This window comes from Aulonocara stuartgranti (genome assembly GCF_965226115.1).
Source record: "Aulonocara stuartgranti genome assembly, chromosome: 15".
NCBI classification, from domain to species: Eukaryota; Metazoa; Chordata; class Actinopteri; order Cichliformes; family Cichlidae; genus Aulonocara; species Aulonocara stuartgranti.
In genome coordinates, this window is record NC_138951.1 from 1,082,126 (window position 1) to 1,102,217 (window position 20,092).

Sequence of the window (20,092 nt, forward strand, 5' to 3'; positions counted from 1 at the left end):
TTGTATTTATCCGCGACACCTTAAAGTCCGGTCTGTGAAAATATCATCGGACATAAACTGGTCGGGGACGCTGGGTTAGATGATAAGGTAGCTGGAGACGTGTGCAGCCACCTAAACCTGCTCGCTGGCTTCAAATACACCAGACTATCACCTGTACCAACCAACCCAGTGTGACATCACACACCTGCCAGCTCCCTTTTGCAAAGACCAGGCCACGTCCAACCGGATATTTGCTTTCAGCAGGTGGTTTTTTAAGGTAACTGTGGACATGGTTACAGTTCGGCTTTACCTCGGCAGGCACACGTACAACCTCTCATAACTTTCACAGCCAAAATTGGTCCATAGCATGAGTCAGAATCTTACATACAACCAGAATCAAACCCACACAGGAAAACTCGGCATCCAAAGGCGAGCTGTGAACCTACTTGAGTGCATTCAGGAGACCTTCTACGTTGTCTGCTGGCTGGTCCTTCAGGACCTTTATGCAGCCTTTCATCTGAAGACAAATCAATGATGTCAGCAATGACTTACAATACTGTGTGTGTGTGTGTGTGTGTGTAACTGTGTGTGTGTGTGTGTCTGTGTGTAACTGTGTGTCTGTGTGTAACTGTGTGTGTGTAACTGTGTGTGTGTGTGTGTGTGTGTGTGTGTGTGTGTGTGTGTGTGTGTGTGTGTAACTGTGTGTGTGTGTGTGTCTGTGTGTAACTGTGTGTGTGTGTGTGTGTGTGTGTGTGTGTGTCTGTGTGTGTGTAACTGTGTGTGTCTGTGTGTGTGTAACTGTGTGTGTCTGTGTGTAACTGTGTGTGTGTGTGTGTGTGTCTGTGTGTAACTGTGTGTGTGTCTGTGTGTAACTGTGTGTGTGCGTGTGTGTGTGTGTGTGTGTGCGTGTGTGTGTGTGTGTCTTACATCTATCTTGGAGGACTTGTTGAAGGCGCCGTTGGGGTGGACGTGGTCATACAGAATGATGACTCCAACCATGACCCTCATGCAAAACAAGAGCGTGTCCTCACTGCTGAAACGACTTGAATACTCTCTGCACGCACACAAGAGGAGGATCAGGAAAGTTTAATGATTTACGTGTGTGTGTGTGTGTGTGTGTGTGTGTGTGTGTGTGTGTGTGTGTGTGTGTGTGTGTGTGTGTGTGTGTGTGAGAGACTCACGGCGTCTCAAGCATGACTTTACAGACGCTGGCCATGGTGCTGAGACAGTCTGTTGTGTTCTCCAGTGGAAGCGTCTTGTTCTGAACAAAGTCACATGTTTTCATTACAAAGGCTGATGGGTAAAATAATTTTAGACCTGAAGTTAAATTTCTGAAAAGCAAGCGCAAAAAGGAACTTTGAACCTCGTTGTCCTGAAATAAAAGAGGAACTTTAGGCATTGACCTGTGGCCATCAATCTGCTGCTCTTCAGCTTAACAACAAAAGAAAATCATTCACAGAAAGATAAAGTAACTAAAGATAAAGTAACTAAAGATAAAGTAACTAAAGTGCCACATGTAGTGTTTTTTTGTCATTTGAAAGATCAAAGCTGTGGCTCAGTATTCAGAGAAGCTCGTCTACAGCTGAAGGTCTGTGGCTCCATCTGTAGCTGCTGTGGTTTCTCCTCAGGTAAGATCCTGAGAGTCAAGGACCCGTGAAACGTCCATCCAGCCTGTGTGTGTGTGTGTGTGTGTGTGTGTGTGTGTGTGTGTGTGTGTGTGTGTGTGTGTGTGTGTGTGTTAGCTGAGAGTGAAAAAGCTCGATACGAATCACTGCCTGTTCATGGTGGACTAAACTAGGAGAGGGCAGAGACAACACTGACCTACACAGTAATCTGATGGCGCGGTCAGATTGGCTAAATGAGTTTAAGAGGCAGCATCGGTCACTCGACAGTAGAGACGTTTGAACCTGTCCACAGACATGTTGTCTGGTTAACTGCTGACTCTAAAGCTTGATTCAGACTTCAGTGGGAACTCTGTGTCCTCCGCGCCATCCGAGTCGCTGCGTCGACCTGATGGAAAGTTTCTCATGCGCCACGTTTAGGATTAAAAATACTTCCGGTTACAATGTGAGTGACAACGATGACAATAACAGTAACGTGTTTCTGTGTTTGGCCTCAGACACAGAAAACTAAAGAGCTGAAACATAATGTTTGAAGGTTGCCCTGCAACCCACTGTGACAGATCCACCCACTGTGACAGATCCACCCACTGTGACAGATCCACCCACTGTGACAGATCCACCCACTGTGGAAAACAATCAGTTGGAAGTGACCAAACAAAAAAAAGCTGATATTTGTGTCACATTTATGAGGACAGACTCAACAAATATTGCTTTGATGAAATGCATCATCAAAGCCAGGAGGAACTCGCCGGCTGTGTTAGACTCGTACCTCTGTCACAAAGCTTGTGGTTGCATTGCTGAGTGTTTTCAGCATGGGTGTGGCCTCCGCGTAGAACAGAGACATCCTGTTGGCCATCTCGTTGTTGACTTCATTCTCTATGTCCAGCTGTGGGTGCAGAAATAACCACGAGGCTTCAGGTTTATTCCCACTGCTGAGCAGAAACAAGCGCCCTACTCTGCCAACATCAGGCTGCCAGGTTTAGATGAAAAAACTAATCTGATCAGTTTGTTCTCGTCCTGACTCCTCCCTCTTTTAGACAGAGTACGTCCTCCAGACACAAATCTGACTAAAACAGGAAAAGATTTTTCCCCAGACTCACGTTCATGTTGTTTATCTGGTTTCTGCTGATGGTCCTTCTGTAGTAGCTGAAGTCGTTCTGGATGGCAGGATTCCTCATCTACGGCAAAACAAAGAGACAGTCATCATTTCGCCATCACACACGCACACGTTTGATAAAGCCGTGCAGTACAACACACGAGGTATCGGGATAAGGCTGACTGTGTGTGCGTCTGAGTTTAGCTCGAGTGTTTCCACAGACCTTGAGCTCATCAAAGCGCAGAGTGAAGTGGAGGATCTCAGCGAACTGTTTGGCCAGCGCCTGCTCCCTCTCCAGGTGCTGAGTGGGCGTGAGGGGCGGACACGTCAGGGACTCCAACAAACTCTGCAGAGCCTTCTCTGTACACACAAACACACACAATCTTAAATGTGATGAGAAATTTGACTTTAACGTAACCTGTTCAGTAACAGAAAGGAGGCGTTTGTTCAGCACCTAGTTTGAGGGAGAAGCTGTAAAACCTCTTGAGTTTGATGACCAGCGGGCAGACGGAGTTCCACGCCTTCTCCTGCAGGCTGTGATCGCTGGGGTTTTGGATCGCCTGGAACCAAAGAAACACTCGTCAACCGTCACACGCATCCCAACAGCACGGAGCGACGCACACAGATCTAAAATGGTAAACAGGGCTTTCTGTATGATAACAGAAGCATTCGCAGCAGTTTGAGCCGTGTGGTGGCAGGCGTCTCTCCACTTGCTGTCGCTGTAAAGATGAAACAGTTACACTTAAGTAAAAGTCCATTATTATTACAGCTTTATATATTTTTCCATGTATGCAGTTCTTCTGTACCACAGACTATTGAAGTCAAAGTGAACAACAGCAAAGCTGCCCCCTCCAGGCGACTGATTACAGTCAGAATTTGCATGAAGGACTTGACTTGCAGCTCATTCTGTGCAGCTGATTGAATTCACAGTCAGCTGTTTAGTAACGAGCTTCTGCAAACGTTGTGGGTCGGCTGTGAGCTCGGTTACTGAAGGAGAGCAGGAAAAGGCCATAACTTTGATGTCAGTGATCACTGGGACTGTGCATCCATACTGCATGCACAGCACACTACTGTGACTAAAGTCTGCTTCAAGTGTAATGTGATTACAATAAGCCAAGAACAGTGAGGAGTAGAAATGCTCCCACAACACAGCTGAAGCTGTCGCGAACTTGCATCAGTCCGACATCGTAACTCGCTCACACGGTTTGGGAGTTAGTGACGGGACAGCTGCCATGTTTGGCATTACGGAACGAATCCAGAGATTTCCACTCAGGATTCTTCGCCATGCCGTGTCTCTGCGCTTCTCCTTACATCTCTGATCTCCTGGCCAGCCCCTTTGTACGACTGCAGGCCACCCAGGATGCTCTCAGACTCCTGGAGGACTGAATTCACCTGGTTCCACACCTCACGCTCTCCGTCTGTCGGCTGTGCATCTAAACACAAACATATATCAGAACACAAGCCAACAAATGACACTCTTGTATAATTACAGACAAACTTCAGTGGATTTTTTCCATATTGATGTGAAACCGTGTTAGTTAATGAAAGCTAGCACCGAGTGCAGGAAACGAGCATGCTCGCTGAACGCGTTCGCTGCTAGAACGGAACTCGCCGTTCGTTTGAAATGGGAAACCCGACAAAACAAAAACGTTCAGCAGCACGACTCAAGTGAGGGACATCACTTCAGACAATACAACTGAGCTCTTTTACAGTCAAACCAAAAACTGCCTTTAATGGTTTTAACTGCAAAAAGCCAAATCACTGCAGTGAAAAGCACTAAACTGGCTCCATCGTCTTCCAGCACCTCGGACCGAATGCACGCGGCAGCCTCGAGCTTCAAACGAGGCCACATTTACGCCAATAACACACAAACGTATCTGAATATGGCAGCTCACATTAAGGCAGATATTTTGACTATTTGACTGTAAAAGATGAGAGATGGGCAGAGTGTGTGTGGGGGTCAAAGGTCAGTGTGCCTGCACAGGGTCATCCAAAGCGTGCCGTAGCTTGTACGTGCTCGAGCGACAGCCGTGACTGACTGAAACAAATATCAGGTCTAAGGTACGTATGAGCTCACCGGCTCTTAGTCTCCTGCTGCATGCATATTTATGACACCATGACCCCTGCTTCTTCATCTCAGCTCTGGCAGCTCAGTTGTAAAAACGTGTGAGGTAATGCAAACTCTCCAAGCCTAGCCAGACCCGTCTAAGACTCAGAATAGAGAGCTGGTTATCATGACCACAGAGAGTCTAAATATAGAGCAGCGCTGACATTAAAACTCTGTCTGCGCTGCTTTGCATTTCAAAAACCCTCCACTCCTATCATTTCCTCTCTGCTGAATAAACAAAGCCTGGGGTTGGCTACAGCGTGCGAGCTGCTGAAATGCCACTGTGGAGGCGTAGTGTGTGTGTGTGTGTGTGTAAACATTATGTTTACATTATGTCACATTTGGGTGCATGAAATGTATCACAAACACAAAGAGGTGCATGCGGACGAGTTAGTAAAAGCAGACGGCAAAGGTCAAGGGTCAGATCCATTCCTCTTCTGCTTGGCACACAAAGAAAAGAGTTCCTATTCTAAAGCAGGGCTGAAATTAATCATGAATTTTAATAACATTAGAAATTCAATGGAGGAAGGTTCACAGCGGCTGAACAGTCTGACCCCTGACCAGCCGGAGCGGCTACAGAGAGGCTAAAGGGACGACTGGTTGAGGGGAAAGGAGAGCGTGGGAGCAAGAGGACAGGCAGAAGCTGCGCTCACTTTCAAAATCAAGGAAAAAGTTTGGCCCCTGTTCAAACTCTGTGCACGTGAGCACTTTTAATAGATTCCCCATTTGGTTTCTGCAAGAGAGAGAAAGGAGAAAGAAAGGAGGAAGAGCATGTGTGATGTTAAAGAGCCACCGAAAAAAGGGAGAAAAGAAAGTTGTTTGATTAGCGACGGGCGATCAGAGGCGATGCTGCGGGAGGTCGCGACCGAGCCAAGAGGGGGGCGAGGAAAAAAGAGGAGAGAATAAGAGGACGCCTTCACAGTTTGGTCATTGAGAGCAGAGGCTGACGGAGAGAGAAGAAAGAGCAGAGCAGGCTACACCTCCTTCTCCATCCAGCTTTTGTCCCACTGCCCCGCCACACTTACTTTCAAAGTCCAGGAAAAAGTGTGGATAGTTCTCTATTTCCCTTGTTAGGACTTTTAGCAGGTTACCCATTCCAGCAAACCTGATGGTTAAAAAGAGTCGTCACCATAACAGATAGCAGTACATACAGTTTCCCAAAAACACGTTCAGTGTGGCTGATTTCAGACCAGGAGCTGGATATTAAATGATGCTGCCTTACAGCAGCGCCTCTGAAGACCAACCAGGCCTTTTAATTAACTACCTGCAGTGAAAACTTTCTAAACAGACAAAACTATCAATCAAAAGTTTACAAAATAAAATCAAATATTTGCTCTTAGTCAAGTTCTTTTTGTTTTTAATGCCCTTTCTCTTCTTCTTCCTGATTGGCTGCCCCTCGCAAACAAAAGATTCAAATACAAGGTGGGTGGAGTCAGCTAAGCTTAAAGTCTGCGCTCTTGGCTCACGTATACGCCGACTTCATTGCTTGAAGGTTTGGCTATGTTTACTGTACCATGCGCAGGGTGGGAAAAACTTATTGTCCTTTTATTTTCTAAATTGAATCCTTGCTGCCGACCTTTCCGTCCATCATCCCTTTGACAGAAATGAAACCAACCACGCACCAAGCTTTGATAGCTGATCTGAAAATGCAGACCTTTCTTTTGGATTCAGGCGTCTCTGAAATCAGCCAAATGCAGAGTCCTAAATTACAGTTACACTCTATAAAGCTTTTATTGGAGGCAAAGGGCAGCAATTTCCTGGGAAAAGTCTCCCTCCCCCAGCTATGACGGGTGGTCACAAACTCTGTAATCACAGTGGGCCTAAACCTACAGCAGCATAACGTCAGGAACGCACAGAGATGCAGATAGGAACAGTGTAACCCTGTTTATTTTTAAAAAACTGAATTAGCTGCTGCAAAAATGATTTTAAAGTCTGTGTTAGTATATTTGGCACACTTGCATTTTTACACAGTAAAGATAAACACGAGTCTTCTTTTCTCACACATTAACAGCCAACTTCCCTCGACTTAAGCCAGAGAGTGAAGTGGCAACAATAGAGACTCTGTGCAGCAGCGTGCACATGATAGTCACACTGCATTTCTCTGCACAGCCTCCAGCAAGCTGTCCGCTATTTTTCAACCGTGGTATTCGCTGCACATCCTGCGCTCGTCATAAATTCAGATATAACTGTGTGCATAATAACAGGCTGCATACTGTTCCTACAGCCTTTGATTGGGAGGAAATTATATACCTTAAAAACGCATCAGATTATTAAATTCATGCAGAGCAGTCAGACTCGGGGTTGCACCAGCAGGGGGCAGTGTTGACGTATGCCTACATTCACTAACTACTGTGACGTGTCATGCTGGTACATGTGCTGCTGTGCAAGCCTTATTTGTTCAGGGCAGACTCTAACCTGTGGCTACGAGTCCGCAGCTGCTTCATCTGCAGCAAGACTCCACCTCCCCACCCCTCAGGTACCATTAAAACTGACAGCTGACTTTAAGACTGCGAAGAGTACTTTTCCCCTCTGAGATAAAACGGTCCAGTCAAGTACATTTGTGGTTGTTTTCATTTTGTGTGCACTGGGAATAAAAGATGATCAAACATTTAAGAAACAACCACGTGGTCTAAAGTCGTCATGCATCACTGTGATCGGTACCTCTCTGAAGACTTTGCACTACGAGTCGCTTCAGTTCCTTGGCTCAAAGCTGAGCCTACCGCACATGTTTGGGGATTTGACCTGTTGCTGCATCTCCCTGACATTCTGCAGCACCTGGCTGCCACACTGTTACACGCTCTCGTGCACTGTTACACGCTCTCGTGCACTGTTACACGCTCTCCTTCCTAAACTACACCAGCTCACTTTTAACGGCCTACAGAGAGCGATTCATGCATGTGCATGTGCACCTACTCACACAGCCAGTCAATCACTTTATCTACAGTACAGCTATAATAAAGGTGACCTCATTTAAAGTTTTATTCTATTGTATTAAAAGTTGAATACAACATCTGGCACATGTATAGTTTTTTTAAACTGTACAAAAACAGGAGAATTATTGGACTTTGTGTTCAATTAAGTAAATATGAGATGATAAAAAACCAGCACACACTGTAGGCGTGAAACCAGTCAAATATCGCTCTCATGATGTCACTGATCTTCTCTGACGATCTGAACGAAACCCAATCAGCGTCCTTTAATGACGCATCTAAATGGGATGTGACCGCGTCACCATTTTATGTTTATGGACTGAATTACACCAGCGAGTGGCAGGTTGCACAACAAATAGCACGTCTGGGTAATGTTTACTGTCAGATCATTAGGTACAGTTATGGCAGAGGTTGTGTCTCTTAGTTCGAGCTGTTTGGTAACACCTGGTACTACAGGGAGGCCAGTAATACACCAACAGTAGTGTCTGTGCGAGCGTCTTGTTTCACTCGAGACACAAGTGGGAAGAGGGTGGGGGGAGGGGGCTCACAGGTCGAATGTTTACAGCGTGTTTACAGAAATCGTGTTTGGGCCTGTGACGATGCTAGCATTAGCTTCCTAGCTCCCTCCTAGCTAGCTCCCGTTGCCCACAGATGGTGTAAAAGGGTGAGCCACAGACTGCAGGTCAGAAAATGAAGCCAGTGTGGAGGAAGCTTAAACATGAACTCCATCTGAAGGCTGCTGTCGAGAGCTGAGGTTGAGATGATGGACGTTTATGGTTTTCTGTGTTGACCTTTAAACACCTTTCCAAGAATTGATGGGCTCGGTCACACGTTGTGGGTCACATTAAATAAACAAACAAGTCTATTTTGTAAATATTAATCATACTACGTTTTAAAATGAATGATCATCGGTGGCACGAGAGCACACACCCAACAGCTAAGGACTTGTGGTTGACAAGTAGTCCACCAGCCGGTGAGTACGTGGTTTCACACCCATCTTTACTCATCACATCCTTTTTTTTTTTTCTGCACAACCAAGATGGCGGCGATGGTGGAAACGCTCAGACGCGCGATCGACACCCTGACAAGATGCAGGATCTAAAACTCCACCAGCCATCCTTTAAATACAGTCTATGAGAGGTGTGAGGTATTAACGTGCACATCGGCACGCTTCTTATTACAGTCTGCGCTTCAGGTAACATTACATTCATTTGGTGTTTTGAGCTACTGGAATCAAACTTTGATATAACCGCGACTCCTTTATGTTCCACTTGTTTTAATAAAGGCGGTTTTGTTGTGTTCTTCCTCTTTCAGTGGCAGTTATCGAGTATCTGTGGAAACTCGTGTGAAGAGACGACTCAGTGAAGAATACGCTGAGAGTGGAACTAGAAATCATGAAGTGAGGTCGAGATTAAAGCGGTTTCCCTAAAAGAGAGAAGAAATTAAAAATGCAATTTGTTGAACATAATCTGCATGTCTAAATGGTGAAGCCTGTTGTTCTGTGAGTAGATCTTTTGTGTTAACACATGAGCTACCTTTGTGCTACACGTGCTGCTCTCAGAGACCAAAACTCTGCTGCTCTAATCTCAATTTAAGCATTGCTGCTGCAGTCTGTGCTGCCATCTCAAGGCTATTTAAGCTTTGTAATTAAAGCTAATTCTATGCACTTAAAGCACCAAAATGAGTTCTCTGGTTAAACGACCTCCTCTGCCGTCTGGGGAGTCCCAACCAACACGTGCTCAGAAAGAAAATCCTGATCGGAGCAAACTGGCAACACAAATTATTTGTAGAGTTGGAGCTTTATTCTTTCAAATAAAAAAATGACAGATAAAATAAAAATACTGACAGATATTTCATGGCAGTCTCAAAAACGTACTTTAAACCTACCATGAGCTCACTGGTGATTTTTTCCTTTTTAGATGAATAAATAAATTCAGGCAACAAGTTCGACCCTCAAAAACACAAAAATAAAAAAAGGGAAGTTCCCACTGACAGATGCTACACTCAATTATGAAATTACACAGAGGTGTTTAAAGGAGGCACTGACCCTTTTCAATTTTTCTCTTCTAACTTTGTTCATTGCAAAGTTGCACAGATACCTTTGGAAAACCTGAACGTCCTCCTCAGATCCTGTAACTACCAAACAAAGGTTTGGCTGTAAAGCCCAGAGAACGAGGAGCTTTCTGAGGCTTAACACAACAACCGCGGGCTGATCCCAGCTACCTAAGATCATCTAAACCACAGTGTTGCTGCTGGCTGACGTGTCTTAGCGGCAGCTTGGAGTGCCGACTGTACGAACATGAAGCATGCTGTGGTCATGAGTGATGTACCTTCTCTGGTGGAGGACGTCAGGCTGCGGTTTATATCATCCGCTTTCTTTGTGTCTCTGTAACAACAAGAAAGGGAAAAAAGGACTTAGAGAAAATGACACGACTAATACCAGCGAGGGAAACGCACAGTTCCTCATTAAAAATGCACGTGCAGGTGTGTGTCACTGCGTGCACGTCGCACACCTGCCGACTGAACGGGCAGAGGATCAGCTTTCCACATCAACCAACAAAATAACTCTTTTCTGCTGATGCACACGAGCCTTCAGACAAATACAATCCTCCAGCATCACAAAACACACCTCTGAATTATTCAACACTGAAATCGACACCGCGTCTGTCATATCCAAAGAAAAGCAGCCGATTAGCCCGTCTGCAGGTTACTGAGGTACTGAACATCCTGTGCCGTGCTGCGGCTGCACAATGCTCCAATTCTCTTTAAGGTGGGAGCAGAAAATAAACAGATGGTGCTGTCAACTAGCACAGCGTCCAACCACAAGAAAAGACCAGGATCACCTGGAGCTCAGCGTTCATCTGTGAGAGCTGAGAGCAAATTGTTCCACATTTGAACCTAATATTTGTCACGGCTGTTTCTAAATGTGTACCTCTCATAGTTACACCGCAACAAAGTACTTTTAAATTATGGCGAGGCCTGACTGGAGAGAATTATGCAGCAGCAGTAAAGCTGCGCTGTGGACGGTTACTACATCTTACTACATTTCCTGTTGTGCTTGAAATGTTTGTTTTACGGCCCCACGTGGCTCATCCTGGTCTGACCGGCTGCTTGTGGACTGCTAATCTAGGCAGGAGCAAATATTCATGTGTAAATAATACCCCAGTGTTTGTGTGCAAAGAACTAGAACCTTATTTTTACCTTAATTTAATAATTGCTTAAAAGGGATCAGTTAGGCTTTTTTTATTCTTGAAGTTCATTGGAGCAGCTGTGCAGCTCGAGTCAGTTTAATATCATCCCACGACTGTTCGACGTTTTTCTGATGTGGTTTCACTGCGTTCATCACGCGATGACCTCCAGCTCCAGCTAGCACTCTGCAGGCGAGGGCGAAGTCGCTGGGACGAGAACTGGAACCTCAGAGCATTCAGGGCCATTATTATTGGACGATCATAAGAATTAGTCACTGTACAAATGACACAGTGGGCATCATAAGTTACAGCCTTCACGTGCACACACGCACTAATAAGCTCATGCACGTTTATATGGCAGCGAGGTAATGAACATATAATACATGCATCATGCAAATACTTCCACAGACACCCAAATGTTGGGCTTCTCAAACACTTTTTGTTCAACATAACACTTTTTTGCAGACAATTCATCTATTGCAGAGGTTTGTTGATACAAACGCCACGTTTGTTCTTAGCATCTGATTTTCTGATGATCCGCTAACCCATTAACTTACATAATGTAGACATGTTACCAACTGTCACTGAAACCTTCGCCTGCACTGACTCTGCTTCATCCTCTGTGGAACCTGCACAGCAACAGTGCTGAGAGAAGGGATGCTGCGGATGATTGGGTGGGTGGATGGATGGATGGGTGGGTGCCTCCAGAGACACGAGATGCTCTCCTCGTAAGGGCAGAAAGTGCAACTGTTCCCTGCGGTTGGACACGTGAATGGTCTTTAGATATAATATCACACCCACTTTATACATCAAACTTCCTTCTTTTTCTGCACTTCAGCTTCTTTGAAGTCCTCCTTCCTCTTTGCCCCATGTGTCCGTTTCATTCCCTTTTCCTTCTCTGCTTCTGCTTTCAGTCAAACAGGCAGGATTTCCCCATTTGTGCCCAACTTATCTACACAATGAAATCAAGCACGTTTGCAAAAGTCAGCCAGTACGCACTGCACTAGAATGAAAATAAACGAATTAATAAAATATGCAGCATCAACACTTCACACTTATGCCATTCATACCAGTGTGCAAACCAACAATCTTAAACTACCAGCACATTTATCACAGCACTCAGAGCTGAGCGCCGGTTTATTAGTAAGTCAATAAATCTGTCAATCATCCCGGCAGGTGGTGCAGTCAAACAGTGTGCAGGGAGATGCATGCAGACTTTTCAAAAATAAACATGTTTTTCAGGAAACATCAATCAAGAGCTAGAATGGAATTTTCCAGTGACCTCAGAGGAATAACATGCACAGTAACACACGGGCCGCTGCTGTCCCAAGGTAAGTTACCGAAGGGGGAAAACCAAAACATCTGAGCGCAGTAATGTTGATTTTATCCAACAGATCTGCTGTTAAGAGCACGAAGGTATGAGTGAGGAATGAGATAAGTGAGACAAACTGGTGGAGGAAGCAGGAAGAGAAAAAGGAGAGACTGGCGCAAAGAAACCAAAGCTGTGAGACACAAGCCAAGCAGCCTGCTTATTGCTGCACTAGAAAAGACAATTAATTAGTTTGCTATGAATCGCATTTAAAAAATCAATACTGATGGTCAACGCATCGATGCTTTATGAGGCATCGTTGTGTTTGCTGAGACTCTGGATGTTTAAGCCTGAGAGCAAAATGCTTCCAGAAAGTTCTGTTTGTATTGTAAAACCTCTGCTGAGGGACCTACGTCGCGCCCCTCATACAATAACACTTAGTTTCAGTTCAGTCTTAGTGTTTCTAACAAAAGAAGCTAAAACCAAAAAACCACAAAGAAATTTAAGAAACTGAGGATCACATACAGGGAACATCCTTCCACATGGTTATGAGAGTGATGCAGAAAATGACAGCGCCATTAGTGCTAATGGTTTTACGTGATCTAACATTAAGGTGCATTTTAAATTTAGGCTGCACGCTGGTGTCCAGCTGGACTTGTTTGGTGTGTTGATTCCCAGGACTCATCATCAGCTGTCACTTCAAGTCAGAACACAGGACAGCAAACATCAAAATGATGATTCTAACAAAGTAGCAGCAAAGTCATGAACACGCAGTCGGATTAGTCATCCACACAAACTCCAGTGACTGTAACTTACTGATCATAAAGTCTGCCCATGCTGATCATGTGGCAGCCGTCATCGTTAAGGGAGGTTCGATAAGAACGTGGATTACGCTCATTTCTAACAAACAAGAGGCGAGTGCCACAACACGTCACCTTCCCAGAGTTTATCATCTTATACAGAGGCTCAGTGAGGGTTTTCAGTACGCCTACTATATAATAACTGAAATAAGTGGTTTTACCTCCATTCCTTCGTCCCCACAAACAAGACAGCAGGTGGGTGGGGTCTGTGCACCTGAGATGACCCTATAAGACAGGGGCGGGGAACTCCAGGCGTCAGAGGCCGGTGACCTGCAGGTTTTAGATCTCACCCTGGGTCAGCACACCTGAATCACATGATGAGGTCATTCCCAGGTCTCTGGAGAACTTCAAGACATGTTGAGGAGGTCATTTAGCCGTTTAAATCAGCTGACACATCTAAAACCTGCAGGACACCGGGACCCTCGAGGCCTGGGGTTGGACACCCCTGCTACAAGAGAGCCCCCCCCCCCTTCTGACATCACACAGCGCAAAGATTAGCAAAAAAGTGCCGTTGTTTTACATCCACAAAGGGGTGGGTGGTAGTACTCGTCTCTGTCAAATATTAATAAGCAAACAAACAAAACAACAACAACAACAAGCAATTATTGAATGACGTGCTTCATCTCTCGAGTGCAGATGTTTTTCCCCTCAGCTTACACGACACTGTCGAAAGAATTGAAGAAATCTGACGTGTCTGAAGAGCAATCGGGGAGTAGAAACGAGCAAAGTCACCCCCCTGCTCTTATGTGAGCTTCATGTACAGACAAGTGCTGGCACCCTCCCTGCATGGACTGGAAAAAACAAACATAAACATGTTAACAGTCTCTTTGTGTGGACAACCACACGTGTGCCTGCATGGGCTCGTCTCACAACCATCCGTTTCCATGGTGACAGCAGAGAAGTGCGTTAAAATAAGAACGACGGACAGCCTGGAGGGGACAGACAGACATGTGGACACGCTTTGTTCTATAAAGGCTACCGGTCAGAAAAAGCGAAGGTGTGTGATGACAGCAGCTGTCACTAACGATGCGAATCTCTGCCAAGAAGGCTGCTTAAAACGGGAGAGCGGCAGTCTGCAGACACATGACGAGAGGAGGGATCACCGGAGAGGGAAGGGTGGATGTAAACAAAAACATGTGAAGAAACAGATTATCATTATCATGACGGCGCCTCAGCGTCGCTGAAGTGGAGCAAACAAAGATTCCTCTTAAAGAGCACAGATCCGTCTGTCTGTGTAACCCTCATAAAACAAGTGCATGCTGGGAAAAAGCAGAGCTACAGACGTCTTTGCTGTTTTCACGTATACAGCATAGAAAGGAATACTGAGAGGCTCCGTCAACGTTTACACAGGAAAACAAAAGACTGCATATCCCACAGTTCACTGGGTTAAACTGACCATAACAGCAGATAAGTCCTTATCAGCTGTGTTTTCACAGTGTGGCCAGCAGTAGATAACCGCTGACCACCCAATAAATCTGCAAACACATAATCTAATGCAAATTTGTCTAACAGCAGTTTCCAAACAAGTGTAAAAAGCTGAAGCCTGTGTAAACACGTCATATCTTGGACTTTATTTATTCAAATTTTAGCGTCTACCTTTGTAAGATAAGAGTCATCTGTTAAAGACATTTTATGCTATTATTCAAATGGAAATGACGTTTCGCTTCCTCCACAGCTGTGATTTACAGCAGGCACCAGGACCTGTTGTTTAGTCATAAGTATACGGACATGTTAAAAGACTCACAAACCCAATCACAGGAAGCTGCACTGACACCACAACTGACTCTCCAAGTAACTCTTTTCTGAGTAACACAGAAAATGTCAGATACGAGTACAAATAGAACATTTGCTTTTCTTTTTTTACCTCTGAAGTGTAGAGATGGAAACGATCAGGATGTCCCATCTCCTTTGTGCCCAAATCATGTTCTTGCCCCGAGGCAGCAGAGGCGATGACCCACTTTGGATCAAAACCTTTTGTCTCCTCGCTGCGACGTTGACATTTTCAACAATCAGCACATTTACACGTAGTACTGTCATCACTGAGTGCAGACAGCTGGATGAACAATATAACCAGCATCACTTGTATTTTCTCAGTTAACAACTGCAAACAGTAATGTTTCCCTAAATGAAGACTGCACAGTGAAGCAGGTTCACACATTTTTTACTATTACTCCTGTTTTCTGAGTACTTGGTGATGCTTCTCTCGTGAGTCTCTCATCCTGCAGACGAACTTCAGCTCGACTGACAGCAGCCCCTGAAGCAGGCCTCCACCTGCCGTAGGTTCTGGTTAGAGCAGATCTCCAGCTCAGAGCAGAAGGACCATCACTGACAGCTGGAGTCTGAGTGCGTCTGACCAGAGGATCAGATCCTCTCTTGGGAAGCAGAATGATATTGAGACGACCACCACAGCAAAAAAAAAGCTGGGTTAAAGATAAGGTACTAAGGCTCGCTGTGTGGGTGGGGCCGGACCTTCATTACCCCACCTGGTGATGTTTTGTGAGCACAAACAGGCATGAAATCCAAAATGGCGTGACAGGAGTGAACCAGTAAATCAATTATTTACATGACTGAGCATCATATCCACCACTGGAAAAGCACATTTCCAGCATCACTCCAGGTCACGCAACAAGAGTCGGTGTGCAAATCTGTGAGTAAGCACAAGTCCCACGTGAGACCACGTCGGAAACACGTTTTCCAACCAGGTGATAAATGAAATGCACGTACACGTGTGATAGATGACACAGCAGGCTAAGTTCATGATGTGGAGAGGATGGACGTTCTCTCAGGGTTCAAACAAAGTTCAACGGGCTGGAAGACTACAGCCCTCCCATGAGTAAATGAGTACGTGTGTGCCTGTCTGGAGCGTCTTGCGTCCTTTCTGCATGGCAACAGCCTATGAAAGGGTCACGAATCAGAACGGTGAGCTCTGCCACTGCGGACCTGATTTTGTTCTTTTCCACATTAACTCCATGTTTGTTAGAAACTCACTGGCCTTTGATACCAACTCACCATCAAAACAGTACAATTAAAAAATGTATTTAGAAATATGTAATTATACATGTTTATAAAAAGCCCCACAGGAGACAGTTTGCATTCACACTAATGCAAACGAGGCCTTTCATTCATCGAGTGCTAACTGTTACACAGGAAACATGTCAGTCTGCTCGGTATGACAGAAAAACCTCAAGTGACGGAGCAGGTGCTGAAGCGTGTGGGAACTGTCTGCAGTTCCTTTGTTCTCATGCACAATTTCATGCGTGTAGCAGCACAATAATCAGCTTTGGTCTTCTGGTAAACAGAGCAGGTCCTCGTCAACATGCTGGTAAAAACAAAAATCTCATGAAATCGCATCATGTTCTGTTTCTTCAAATCACTTCATAACTGAATAATCAGATCAGCACAACATCTACCAACACAATCAGCATGGTTAGCATGCAGCGGTGAGTGCTAACATTATAGACTGATGGTTATTATACGTACAAGTAATATGTGGGGGAGGAGGAAGTGCTGTACTGATGCTGGAAACGGCTCGCTGAACCTGCTCTGCACTCTGTGGAATGTGGTTCCCGTTTGATTCGTCACAGGCTCGTGAGCCGACGACGTTAAACGGGGGAAATATTTTCCTGCACATTAAATGGTGACGCTGGTAAAACATAGAACCTGGAACATCAGCACAGGCTGATAAGATGATCTTCACGTTAAGTAAAAAGAATAAATGGATAAATAAAAATATTTCTAAAAAGCTTGTGGTGCTGTTCAAATAATTCCCAGATGAAGGAAAATGAGCAGCAGCCAAACGCTCGTACACTCTGGCTACGTCTGGGAGATTATCTGCAAGCCGCTCTGGCAAGGAATCAGCCACAGAGCTCTTGTAAGACAACGCAATAAATATCTGTTGAAAAGAAACTTTCCTCTGAATATTGTCTCGATTTGAGCGAACGATGCAGCACGAGACACGTTTTAGGAAAATCTGCCCAAAGTGCTGTTACAGATCAAGAACGAACACATAATAATAAAATAAACACAATAATCCCTTTCCATTATTTTCAGTAGCATGAGGTATTAATTATTATAAATAACCACATCATTACAAATTTATAGCCTAACAAAGTCCAATTAGAAGCTACATTGAAACACATGACAGGGCTGCATGACACGTTAAAGTCTTGGTACTGGTCCTAGAACAGTTTTATTTATACAGCGCCAAATCACAACAGCAGTCGCCTCAAGGACCTTTATACTGTAAGGCCGACCCTACAATAATACATACAGAGAAAAACCCACCAATCATATGACCCCCTATGAGCAGCACTTTGGCGACAGTGGGAAGGAAAAACTTCCTTTTAACAGGAAGAAACCTCCAGCAGAACCAGGCTCAGGGAGGGGCGGGGCCATCTGCCGTGATTGGTTGTACATATACAACTAAACTTAAGCGAATAGCTTGTGAAAGCACACAAAAGTAAAACCAAAAATAGACAGTGAGTCCTCGGGTATGCTTGCCCACTTGTAAGCAAATTAAAGACCAGTTAACCATTTACAAAACAACAGAGCAGTTTCAAGTTTACAATAACCATCCAGACAAACGCTTTCAACCAATGATTGGCCAATTATCTGTAGCGATTAATGATTATATTGATTCTTCACAAAAAAGAAGTTTTAGCACCAGTTTAATTAACTGACTGTTATTATAACGAGTTCCCAGGAAACCTGCCCGCTGTGGATCGAGAGCTGTGACACCTGAACCGTCTTTTGGAAACCTGGAAAGAAACAGCATCGTGCCAGTTACGACACGGACGCGCCCATTTTTCTTGGCCTGCGTGTGCCCAACCTGTGTGTTCGTGTGCGATTGGCTGGCGCGGCTGCAAGGAAACAAATATTTTAAGTTTAAAAGGTTTCTGTGCCAAAGCCAGCTCTGCGAAGTAAACCGTTTCCTCTCTGTATAAACCACAGGAAACCAAAATCAACACCAATGCCCCGAAATAACTTGTGTTTAGGAATCTCTAGGAAAATGTCTGACAAGCATAAACCAGTTGTTTAACTGGTGTCTGTCACTACCAGCGTAATCCAAAGTGGTTTTAGAGTAACGACATCTTTTGCTCTGCGCCCCGTCCTTCTCGAGCAGCATTCACTACAAAGCTGGCACCGAGTGTCAGCACAGCACACAAACAACAGAAACTGGGGGCTCAACACTAAGAATAGTTCATAGTTCAGTCTGAAGCTCAGTTTGCTGCTCTAAAGAGGTAGCGACAAAGAAAAAACCATAACAGTCCCAATGCCTACTGTATGCTTTTAGGCTGTGTGCTGTCTGACAGTAGGATCAGTACACAACAATGATTAAATGTTACACACACTGATGTACAGTATGAACTTAAGTAATGAGCCCTTTTGGGGGGGAGGGGGTCACTAAGTGGCATATGGTCAAAAACTGCTCAAGTTAAGCCCATTAACTGTAGCTCCTCCAAAATAAAAGCACATTCGAACACACCAGCTTGGCTCTCTGCATCCATTTTTAAAATCCCTCGGCTGTTTTGACTGGCGAGGAAAACAGGCCTTCAAACTGGGTTAGGGGAGCTGTGTCTCCCTCAGGCACCCTTTGCTGGAGCAAATGTGACAGCGGGGCATTTTGGAGGGGGTTGAGCTCAGCTCAAGGGGAGGTTGGCTGAGTTTTGCCCTAATATGGACATGGGCTGGGGGGTGGGGGTGCTGTTGGGAGGGAGGCAGGCAGGCAGGGAAGAGGGTGGGCTGGGTGGAGAAGGGGAAACCTGCCTAGCACCACCACAATGGCAGCCTTGCTCTTTATCCTCCCCTCTCACAGCCTGCTTCACATACCAGCACAGGGTTCAACTGTTTTGCTCTGCTAACCACACTCTGGAGGCTCTCTGCACACTGAAGAACTCTTCAGCAGCCGGGAGTCAGGCATCGAGCACAGTTCACTTTTGAGTACTTGTGCTGCTCTTTGAAAGGCTCTCACTCAGAAACAGTACATCTCATATCTGACAAACGGCTACGCGCTCCAGCTCGCTGTCACCGGAGCACAGAGCTGAGCCTCCTCAGCGGCTGCTCTCGGCTCTGTATGCTCTCTGGTTCAGCCAGCTGGGTCATTTTACACTCGCTCCATACAAACTCACCACTATCCCTCCTCTAACATCTGCAGGCAGATGAAGAGAGACGAAGATAATAAACAGACAAAAAAGTCACAGTGACCGTTATTCTGTTCGGTGAGTAGGAGGGGTGACGGGGGGAGGGGTGTCTGCGGACATAGTAAACATCTCAGAGAGGCCTCTGTCAGTGCTGAGAGTGGGATAGATGGAGGGAGAGACTGCCAAGGCGTTTAAGAGTGCATGAGGAGAACAATAAACGGAGGAAAAGACTCGAAGAAAACGAGCAAGTGGGAAAGCAGAAGCAGGAGGCTGGTATTCGGAGAGCAGGGGGAGGCAGAGTCGCTGGCTGCTAGCAGCTAGTGCTGCGTAGCGCGGGACTCCAGGCGTAAAAATTCCTCCTACGTTTCTGTTCAATGCCACTTCTGTTCTGCCCAGCCCTGCTTGTCAACAGCAATGTAGATACAAAGGGAACCATGTCTGTGTGTGAAACCAGCGCTAGCAAATATGAATGTGAATGCATCAAGCTAACTTCCTCAACACATGCCCTTTCTCTGAGAGCTACAGAGGCAGCAAGGTTGTCTTAACATACTCAGATAGATGTGCTACTGCCACAGACTGCCTTGAAGCAATGACATCAGTAGACTGTGACTTGATGATACTTCAGATACTCCAGATAAAGAAGTTCTTATTCTAAGAGAGGGAAAAACTTTTTGACAGCTGGATAAGGAGACTGGCACCTGTGTCTGTCAGGTAAATATGAAAACAAGACAGCCACAAAACAAAAACCAAACAATCGGCCTTCGAGGACTTATCAAGATCATCCAAATATGCAGGTTGTTTATTTATTCTAGAGATTCTTCTGAATGCTCCTGTGGTTGCAAAAGAGATCTGCCACCTTCA

At 45.3% G+C, this 20,092-nt stretch overlaps 1 protein-coding gene across 6 annotated transcripts in view; it reads right to left on the reverse strand.

Moving 5' to 3' along the window:
- Positions 1 to 20,092, reverse strand: part of fam49a (family with sequence similarity 49 member A) — a 32,607-nt gene that overhangs the window by 2,350 nt on the left and 10,165 nt on the right. For 2 of the 6 annotated variants that reach the window (XM_082505439.1, XM_082505436.1), the window contains exons 1-10: positions 10,065 to 10,119; positions 5,458 to 5,537; positions 4,009 to 4,130; positions 3,152 to 3,257; positions 2,921 to 3,057; positions 2,702 to 2,779; positions 2,371 to 2,487; positions 1,161 to 1,240; positions 907 to 1,033; positions 426 to 496 (exon numbers count right to left, since the gene is read on the reverse strand). In XM_082505439.1, coding sequence (XP_082361565.1) covers positions 426 to 496; positions 907 to 1,033; positions 1,161 to 1,240; positions 2,371 to 2,487; positions 2,702 to 2,779; positions 2,921 to 3,057; positions 3,152 to 3,257; positions 4,009 to 4,130; positions 5,458 to 5,530 — 911 coding nt within the window. In that variant the 5' untranslated portion in view covers positions 5,531 to 5,537; positions 10,065 to 10,119. Of the gene's footprint in view, positions 1 to 425; positions 497 to 906; positions 1,034 to 1,160; positions 1,241 to 2,370; positions 2,488 to 2,701; positions 2,780 to 2,920; positions 3,058 to 3,151; positions 3,258 to 3,899; positions 4,131 to 5,457; positions 5,538 to 5,829; positions 5,910 to 10,064; positions 10,121 to 20,092 lie in introns of those variants that run through there. The other 4 variants (XM_082505437.1, XM_082505440.1, XM_082505438.1 and 1 more) reach the window with 4 other exon arrangements.